The sequence below is a fragment of the Notolabrus celidotus genome, chromosome 8 (genome assembly GCF_009762535.1).
Source record: "Notolabrus celidotus isolate fNotCel1 chromosome 8, fNotCel1.pri, whole genome shotgun sequence".
In the NCBI taxonomy this organism is placed as follows: Eukaryota; Metazoa; Chordata; class Actinopteri; order Labriformes; family Labridae; genus Notolabrus; species Notolabrus celidotus.
In genome coordinates, this window is record NC_048279.1 from 13,725,091 (window position 1) to 13,735,927 (window position 10,837).

Here is a 10,837-nt window from a genome sequence, read left to right on the forward strand (position 1 = left end):
TGAAATGAATGACAAATGAGGAAGTTGGAAGCTTGTAGGACATTTATTTTTAAAGTTAACACGGGACAACAATCTCCTTACAAAAAATAATGTGACATAGTTTGTTTAGGAAAGTATATTATCTTGTAACAGAGTCCTAAATAGTTGAAAGGTTGCCTCCAATTGGACATTTTCCTCTTCATTCGTGCTTTTTCTATCATTTTGTTTCTTATGAAAGCGTATGTGTTTTGGAGAGACACAACACTTCTTGGAGTAAAAACATTCAACACTAAATACTTGTGGTTTTACCTTGTTTGGTCAAGATGTGTTGCATGCCAACATGTCACGAGGATCAGTTTCAAGTGTCTTCTTTATAATTGTTTGTCTTCATAAATGTCACAGCGAATGATCTTTGAAGGGAGGGAACTCATATCCCCTGAGGCGTGCTCTGCGTTTGGAAAAGCGCGCAGCGGAAGGGCACGATAAATGGTCACATCAGAGTTTCTGTAGAGATAAACATGTTGTAGAGAGCCCCACTGCTCATGGATTCTGATTTTATTAGATATTTTCTGTTTTAAATCATATTATACTTCAATAAGAACCCACATCTTGTAGAAGCGCAGTAAACGCGCTCTTGGAGAGCTCCGAGCTTGAAGTTTGGAAAGCTGTCGCTGTCTGGAGAGCGCACTGTGCGCGCTGTGATTCCAACCACACCGAGGGGGATTATCAAGAAGATCCGAAGATGAATGACACGGCCACACTTTGCAATAACAACCTAACAGACAACTCCACTGACCCGTCATGTCAGAGCTCCTCACCTTACAGCCACGTCGACATTACCACTTTTATGCACATTTTCCCCACGATTTATGGCATCCTGTGTTCGGTCGGAGTTCTAGCCAACGCGCTGGTCATCTACGCGGTGAAAGCATGCAAGAAGAAAATGGTTTCAGACATCTACGTGCTTAACTTGGCGATAGCGGACATGCTGTTCCTGCTGGTGATGCCCTTCAACATCCACCAGCTCGTCAGAGACAGACAGTGGGTGTTTGGAAACTTTATGTGCAAAGCGGTAGTTGTGGTGGATGTCAGCAACCAGTTCACCACAGTGGGGATTGTGACTGTGCTGTGCATTGATCGGTAAGTTCCGGATCCATTAATATCACAAAATGCATGACAATTCTGACCAAAGTTGTGTTATTTCTTTATAAAACCATGTTGCTCGTTTTGAACACTAGAGTACTGCTTCACGTTGTCAACAAATACAGTATGTATCTCTTTCTGTATTTAATAATACTTTCCATGGGAATATAAAAGTTTCTAAATCTTACAGGTGCCCTCATTCAAAACACAAGTAGTCACCAAAAGGTCCAGCTATAAAAAAATATACTAATGGTTGTATAACCATGTGTGCAACAGCCCATAAAGACAAAATGTTCCCTGCATACATCATGTATGTGCTGTGTTTATGATCTGAACACAATGGGATCATTTCGAACAGGTCTTTAAAGGAAGAGTCAGACCATTACACACCTCCATTAGAAGGTAATCAGAGCTATAATGTGGCACATTCTCAGTATGTTATACATAAAGATGTGTGGAGGGCAGCTAGAACAGATAATTGTGTTCTGATAAGCTGGAACACTTGCAAAAGGAATTTCCTTCAATAAGATAACTTTTCTATTTTTCCTACACCTTGACATTCATTACACTGTCATTTCAAATTACTTTGAACACATTTTTATTACAAAAAGTTGTCTGTATTTAACATTTGAATAGTATCACTCCGCCCTTTTGAGTATCTCAAAGCATAAACCTTCAAAAAGGTAATTAGATGCTGTCATCCAATTTTATGATAACCTGTAACAACCAGGCTCAAAATAAAGAAAGGCTGTCTGCCTCCACAGGTTTCAAACCTATCTCAGGGCTGATTAAATGTCCCATTAGCCTCCCTAATTCAATGAAAAGTTGTGATTAGAGTTTCCCATTTGACAGCTCCAGAGACGCCCCTGTGCTGCCTGTCCCGTATAATCACAGCAACACTTTCTATTTACTCGTTCATCACTGTTAAGGAACACAGTGTAGTCAAAGTGAAAAAGTTAACTTCTAAAACCAATTTGACCAAGTTATATCTGATAACAGTATGTCACCACTTAAAACTCCTGCTAGACAGATCCCAAACTCATATCACAGACTGTGTAAACAACTTGTTGAGCCAACAAAGACATGTTTGTTTAGGTACAGCACAAAAATGTTATTTTACTGGTCTCACTTGATTCCAGAGAGATGTGTTATCCCATTTTATTGCATTTTTGTGGATATTAAACAGATCCAAAAACACAGGAGTTGGACACATTAATGTTACACTCAAGGTTTATAATCTAATGTCTATAATAGGTTAGTATACAGATCATATATAACATAGAAAGGCCCTTTCAAAAGCTGCTGCCTAAACAAACCTTTGTTGACCCGACTCAACCGTCTCTGATGTTTTCTCGTCCCCTACGGACAGATTTATAATCTGCATGGGCATAGTCACTGCGACTTATGCAACTGCTACTTTCTCTACACAGTTGGATGAAGCCACAATAATTATTCAGTACATAAATTCTGTCATGGCATTTTTAACTTAGTAATCTATTATCTATTGCAAAACATCACCTGCACTCATTGATTCAATAATCACTCAAAAGGTAAATGTATTTAAACTCAGCAGTGGACACCATCTTCTTCTGTTTATAAGCGGTTCATTAAATTAGTGATTTACGATTTAAGATAATTACAAATTAGATGGCTGTCCTTGAAAACACCCAAGAATGTCAGCATCTTAATAGTTTAAATGATCGTCAAATGTCACCAGATGAGGCTGACTGGACCAAAGATTACCATGTAGACAGCAGCTGGAAATTTTTTATTTGCTCTATTAAAAGGACACAAAGTACAATTAATGTGTAAATTGCCATTTATTTCCAGGGACATGTCCTTAATACAGGATATAATTCATGCCAAACACAGCTGCTCCTCAAGTTGAAACACATCATTTGCAAAACACTAGAAATGGCTTATTTGTAGCTTAATCATGTTACATCATTTATCACTTTAATGATTACACTGAGAGTGTATCTGTACTCTGTTTCATCATTCATTTTACCTGATTTGATTCTTTGAACTTGAGAGACAAAAATGAAGCTAAATTCTCTCAAAACAGAGGGGTAAAATCTTGCACTGGTGATGAATTGCGAGAACTCAAATCTTGGCAACGGTATTTCTAGTTAAACTATCTCATCGCACTGAACATAAGTCCCATTCACCTGGCAAGTCCAGAAATAAATCTAATTCAAGATGTTGAATTGCTCACAATAATTGAAAATATCTGCCATTGCAGGGAGCTACCTTTCTAGACATAATTTTAAATAAGTAGTTCTATGTATTTCTTTGCACTAACTAAATCATGCATCCTTCAGGTTGGTGCAACCCAAAGCAGACACTTGGTTATAGATGGTGTTAAAGAAAGTTCAATGACTCTTGTGTCAGTGTTTGTTACTTTTCATTTTCTCTTTTATGGCAGCAAATAGCTAATTGAATCCACACAACTCATGTTAAGAGCTCACTGTAATGACAAAGATAGTGTTAAAGAAAAGTGTCTTCGATGTGCATTACAATTTTAAAGATTGACCCATGTCCCATCTGTTTATATGGAGGGTGCAGGCTGAATGACCTATACTGCAGCTAGTTAGTAGGGAGAGCTCCAAATGCTTGGCTTTACTTTTGGGGAGCTTTAATGTCAGACATATTTTTATAATGTCTTTGTTCAGACCAGTAACCCTGCATTAACAATGATGGCTTCTTCCTCCCAGGTACATCGCTATCGTCCACCCCACCTCCGAGAGGAGGACCATCCAGTGGACCGTCATCATTAATCTGTTGGTCTGGCTCGGCAGCTTCCTCCTCACCGTCCCTGTCATGATCTACGCCAAGGTTGTACGGCGACAGCATATGGAGGTGTGCATGATGTACCTGGACGGGCCTGAGGATATGTACTGGTACACCCTCTACCAGTCTATCCTGGGCTTCATCATCCCGCTCATCATCATCAGCACCTTCTACTCGCTCACCCTCTACCACGTCTTCAGCTCCATCCGCCGCGTCAAACGTAAGCAGTCTGTTTGGGCCAAAAGAGCCACAAAGATGGTCCTCATGGTCATCGCTTTGTTCTTGATCTGCTGGTCACCCTACCACGTCATCCAGGTGATCAACCTGACCAACAACACCCCCACCATCGCCTTCATTTATGCCTACAACATCAGCATCTGTCTCAGCTACTCCCACAGCTGCATCAACCCACTCATGCTGCTCATCTTTGCACAGAATTACCGCGAGCGTCTCTGCCACAGAAACATGCTGCAGAGCTCCCAGCAGTCGTCCAAGACCACTGTGGTCAAAGCGGATGGCTCCAGCATGAACAACGACCCCAACTACCGCTGTACTGTCATCTAATCAGGAAGATGTCTTCTTTATGTATATACATATGCACATTTTCAGTTCATTGCTGAATATGGAAGTAGATCCCTGAAAAGGTGTTTCCTGAGAGGTTATCTTCTTCAGATTTTCAGCTAAATAAGTCGGAAATTCAAACCTCAAAAACTGGGGATGGATTGTGAGCAGCACAATGAGATACAACTGAAAACAATTACAGGAAATGCCATGGATATCTGAAGTACCAGCCTCAAATCTTTGCTGGTGAAGCTCTGAATACACATAAGACTCATAACTGCTTTTCCCTCAAGGCTGATTTTTATTATATTTTGTTTCCCCTTTTGTACCGTTTCTATTCTGTTGTTTTTGTTGATATTATTATCAGCTGTGATGAAAGAACATGATTGTAATTATCATCCATTTCATTAATTTTTTTATCTTTTTGTCTCCCTACAAGGTGAGCACTTCCAATCCTTCACATACATACACATACATATGCCTTAGATGTCACACCTACACTGAAGTTTCTTCATCTTGTTCTCTTTTTCATGTAAAAACATCATCTCCTTCTATATGCTTTCTCATTTATTTCACTGACGGGATTTCTCCTGCCTGCACTTATCGATAAAATTGTTTGTTTTCGCTCTTCTGATTATTTTATCTTTTCTCCAAGACTCACTCTTCCCTCTCACAGAATAATATGCAGAGAAACAGAGCAGCATGCAAAGCTGCAAATCATAAATTCTGTTTGAATTTTGAGCACGATAATTTGAAGATCAAAACAATCAAAGAAAACGCTGGCAATCAAATATAGTTTTCTGATTATTGTGAGAAAAATTCACACATATCTCTGTAACAAACTATCATCAGTGTAATCAAAAGCTCAGAAACAAAATGACATACAGGTGATGTTTAAACACCAATCAGCAGAGAGAATGGACAGAGACTTGAAAGGGAGATCTGTGAATTAACATTCAGAAACTGCTCTCCTGATGTGGAAGGTGTGACCATAACTAGTGTCCTAAGCTGAATATGCGAGACTGAATGCCCAAGAAGAACTGTCCAGGGACACATGCAGAGCACAATTTGCACACATTTATACAGGATCCCACATTTGAGTATAGTCAAACTAAGGCAACTGAGGCATACCATTCACTTCCTAAATTGAATATGGAGCCTGATCCCAGATTAAAAGTACCCTGAAGGCCTCTGAATATTTTACTTGGTGTTTGAAATGTGTCTGAAGTATGCAACTTTGCATCTTAACTTCCTGTGTTGCATATAGAGCTGCTGAGATGCAAGACAATAATCATATTTTTTCTGACAATACAGTCAAATCAATCAATCAATCAATCAATCAATCAATCAATCAATCAATCAATCAATCAATCAATCAATCAATCAATCAATCAATCAATCAATCTCATCCATTCATCCATCCATCCATCAATCATCAGTTATATTATATACAACCTGTGATGAGGAAAAGTAGTAATAGCAGTCTATGCCTTAAATTATCCACACTGCTAACTGCATGAAGATTATAAACTTAAAACAGAACTTCAATCATTCAAAATGTGTGTTTATTATGTGGACACACAACATTTAACAGGAAGGATGCAGCACACTTATACGTGTCCTCCTATACACATCACCCATATGAATGTGTGGTTAGCGGGGCCCAAACCAGCTGACCTCTGCCTCAGCTGTAATGATCCACTAAAGGCTCTGGAAGTTCACCAAAAGTGCTGATTAAAGTTTTGTTACCTTTTATCCAGATTACTTTTTACACTCATGCACAGACATATGTGCACTCAGGTAGCAGCCATAACAAGCCTGCATCTACCAAAAAAGTTATTTCACTTGTATTTTTGAACACATTTGTTGAATCTTATTTTACTGTCTTGTTTTTATGTTTTGTCATGTTTCCTTCATTTGAATGTAGACATTACTGAATGTGCTGCTTGTTGACCTCATTTCCACCATCTATTATTCTGTGCTTCTTGTCCCTATCCCTGTTTGTGTTTGTGTTCTGAGTGTTTGCACAGAGATAAACAAACGCAAACAAAGGTTTTCAAAGAATATCTCTGCAGCAAGAAGCAGATTAACTGCTCAGAGAAAGGTGAGCTGGTTGGAGTCTTTGTGCAAAAACTGCAGGAGATATTTGCGGCGGCTAGCACAAAGACACACAGATGAGAAAGGCACAGAGGAGAGGCTCAGTGTGACTCTTTTTTCTCTTAAGGACTCATTAACCTTTACCATTAACAGGCTTTGTCCACCACCATGCTGTTGAGTGACAACGCTGCAGTGCAGCTTGTGAGGTCTGTCAGTGACAAACATGCATGTTTATGAGTCAGCGTCCCGAGGGCTCAGAATGAAACTTTATCCGTAGTTGTGAGCTATTTAATGGAAAATACTAGCTCTGCACATAGTGACGTATTTTGTTTCAAAAAAATGTTTTAAAAAGAAACTTCTAACAAAGAACCCTTGAATGGTCAAAAGAAGATGTTACTGAAGGGTTTCATTTTTGTCTTTGTAAATGTAAAAAAGTAGTGAAAACGTGTTTTTTGTGCAAAACCAGTCAATTAAATTAGTTCTCATCACTCATGACTGATCTATAAAGGATTTATTAACCATTAATAATTAAATAATCGTTAATGGTTTCCTCATGTGGTTGCTCATAATAAAAAGTGTCCTTCAATGTGTAACTGTTGTGGGTTGTCTTTTTACTTTCAGTGCAACAGTAATCTGTATCCATTCTCCAGAACATTCACTATGGATGGATTAACGTGGACATTTTGTGACATTGAGATTTCTTGTTTTTTCTTTATCATGGACTCAGACAGCAAAGACAGTGTGAAGGACAGGTAATGTTCCTGCATGCACATCAACTCGTTTTCCTGTTTGTATAATGAGAATTGTGAGTCAATGTACAGTAAAATGATGTATGTGTTCTGTGTAGTCATCAGTGTTATTAAGTATGTTGACAATGGTACTGGAGCACTGAATGTGATATAATGTGTGTCCTGTGGATAAATCACTGCACTATTTGTCCTGGCAAAGATGCATCTTGTTGATCTAATGCAGATGTTTTTTCTTTGTGCTTTGTGCAATGATTGTAATAATTGTATGGTAAGTAAATACTGTTTGCTGCCTTTCAATCGGGTAATATATTTTGCCCAATTTTGAGATACTTTGTTTTACATGAGCATTGTGTAAAAATGTGGTTTAAAAAACTGTTAATCAGCCCTCCAGTGATTCATTTTTACTCCATAAAGACTCCCTAGAGACAAAAAGAAAATAAATTGACACAGAAGATATTGGCAACGGGTGATTTTTATGTCTTCAGTCAAGCACAAAAACTGTGGATCCAACAGAAAGGACAAAGAGTATTTTTAAAAGTGCAGCAGTTTTATATGAGAAGCTCTGAGCTAAGCAGACATGAGATTCTCTAACAACATAGCAACAGTGGTGTCTCCTGTGCCTCCTGTGTGTGTTTGCTCAGTGTCTTGTGCTGTAACAGAGGACGTCTGATAGTAACTTCTTACATAAATTATTTTCTTTTCCTGTAATCATTACTCTACAATGATACTTAAAACTTTTACCATCACATAAAAACATCAAATGAGGTGCTTTGTTTTCTAATAGCTATGGTAAGTTGCATATTGATACAATAGAATGTCCTCTCGTAAGAGCTTTTGCAAACTCTGGGGATGGCAGTAGCTCAGTCTATGGGGACTGGGGAACTGGAAGATCACTGAATCAAGTCCTGGAATGGACCAAGTTTAGAAATTGGGGTGATAGCTGTAGAGATTCCAGGTCATTTCCTGGGCATCAAACCCCTAACTGTGTTCTGACACGTGCGTGTCTATAGGATCCTGTTTGAGCATTTGCTGCCTTGTGGCTTAAGTGTGCCCCATAGTCCTTTGTCAAAGTGGTCACTGGTTTGACCCTTTGCTGCCTGTCACACCATTTTCTTCACTCCCTGTATTCTCTTCAGTTGTCCTATCAAATGAAACAGATATCGTTCCCAACTTTGTCAAACCAAATTAAATCAATATTTTAGTGTTGTACTCATAAACCGCATCCGATGACTTCAGGACAAAAGGTCGATCCTCTCGGTTATTCTCAAAAACAAAAAGACTTAATGTTATTTTTTTTTGGTTTCACATGTGACACAGACAGCTGCGCCCTGAAGCAACGATAAATAACATCACTAAGATAGTTCAGCAAGAAAGTCGGAGCCTCTATGTCCTGCAAAGCTTCCCCCACTGTGGTGTATAAAACATTGTTTTTAATGGAGTCCCTTGAATTAAACAGTGTTTAATGTGTAATAAAGATCTTTTTAATCAGATATATGGGGGTCAGGGGTTGACACAGCTCCTCATGGTGTGTTATGAGGTGCTAAAGTGTGATGCAAGCTTTCTTAGTGTTAGTCACTGTTGAGTAATTGTCACTCTCTTTTGATATTAGGTGTCTACTCACTCTAGTGTGGTACTTATAGTATATTTTAAATCCCACACCATGCAACTTAGAAATAACCTTAACATATCTATGTGTGAATATTTTGGAGAGATACTGTTCTTAAGTTTTTTGTACCTTCAGTTGTAGTGAAATGTTTTTGATTTAAAAACTGAGTCCGTATAGCTGTACTTATCGATAGTCACTTACTCAAGCAGTGTCACACAAACTGTTGTCCAGAGACTACTTTCATTTTTATGTTATCTAACAGTGGTCTTTTTTCTTATTTTACCAACCATAAAGAATATGTGGATGCGATTCTGGCTTTTAATCATTGATTGGTGCAGTGGTAATATTCAAGATTTATAGTTGATTGCCCCACACACAGCGAACAAAAACACTTGACTTTGCTGTTCAGTGTTTTTCATAAGCTCTTCATAAGTTATTTACTGCTGTAGCAGGCTGCTAGTGGATGCCAAGTGAAGCAGTAATAGCAGACTGCAAGAAAATATGAAGTGCTGTCTTTTATAGTGTTATGGAAGTCTGTTTACCACAGCCTGATGTTGAGGGAAATGTGACCTTTTCAAAGTAAAATTCAGGGACAGAAAAACAATCATCCACTTAAGTGACCCTGGTGAGACCCCAAAGTAGACCTTGGTTCTTGTTGTTTCTCATGTTAGCAACCGCAGAGTCAGACTGCAGAGGATTTCATAATAAACTGTATTAAAATTCCTCTGAAGTACCAATTTGTCATCACAGCACTTTTATGAATGATTGAATTTCTATTTCCTGCCATGAAGCCAAACGCCCTGAGAATTATGGATCCTCTGTGTAATTTTATCTGAAAGTTTTGGACACAGTGGAACTAAATTATTATAGTGCCCCTTACGGTAGCTTTGCAGTTTTTTCAGTTTTATGAGAATTGCCTTCAACAGACCTTTGACATTTCTTACTTTTCAGACTCGATGAGGCTGTCGAAGCCAATGTTTGATCCCTTTTTGGACAAGAATAGAAAATATCAAGTACTTTTGAGTCACAGTGGTCTGACTTCAAGGAATATACAACTAGGACTGTCAAAACATTTTTTTGAATCCCTATTGCTCGCTGGATTTAAAACCTTAATCACAATTAATAAAAACATTTAATTGCATGTTTAAGATTAAATTATTGTGTAGTTCGATACAGTTTTTTTTACAATGTGAAGTACTGACCAGTTTCTTAATCTGGGAAACAAAAGCCAAACTTTTCAGGAGATCCGGTTTCGTAGCAGTCTCTGTTTCATACAGGTCTACATATAGGTCCCCATGAAGGGGAGGCATATGACTGCTCTCAGCATGCCAAGCTAAGGATGTCCCTTAGACCTCTGAGTTGACTGACCTGCAGTCAGTTGACACCCATTAAGCAAGCGCTGTAGTCAACTTCTTTGATTTAGTTTCATCTGAAGGTCTGTGACTGCACACGCAAAAACAATGCTCTGGTGGATTTGTGCCAACATCAGTCTGATTAGCTTCACCTGCATGCTTAGCTCATAGGTGGTAGCTGAATCTTGAAGTACTGGTGGAATATTTTTGTAATAATAATACTAATTCTAATCCTAATGATAATAATACATTTCTTAAAGTGAAATATTCCATTCAGAAGTGCAGTGGTGTTGTTATTTTCCATCTCAGCGGCAGATTGGAGCAGGATGGCCCTGCAGCAGCTGATAATGGTGCTCCAAAAGAGACGAAATAGCATGAGATTGAAATTTTTTTTTACAAATTAACATCAGACCTTAATTGTTCTTTGATTAACGCGTTAGCGCTGACAACCATAGTACCCAGTAGTGTTTGTAATTGGGGAGTTAGGGCCAGCTGCCACTTAGCTTAGATTAGCATAAACACAACAGAAACCGTTTGGAAATAAATGCCCTGAAACTCTT

General features: G+C 38.5%; 1 protein-coding gene across 1 annotated transcript; it reads left to right on the forward strand.

The window, feature by feature from the left end:
* The first annotated feature begins 330 nt into the window (after positions 1-330).
* On the forward strand, positions 331-7,774 carry LOC117817583 (melanin-concentrating hormone receptor 2). Its single transcript, XM_034690336.1, has 2 exons — positions 331-1,119; positions 3,837-7,774. The coding sequence occupies exons 1-2, from the start codon at positions 722-724 to the stop codon at positions 4,474-4,476; spliced, it is 1,038 nt and encodes a 345-aa protein (XP_034546227.1). The 5' UTR covers positions 331-721; the 3' UTR covers positions 4,477-7,774.
* The last annotated feature ends 3,063 nt before the right edge of the window (positions 7,775-10,837 follow it).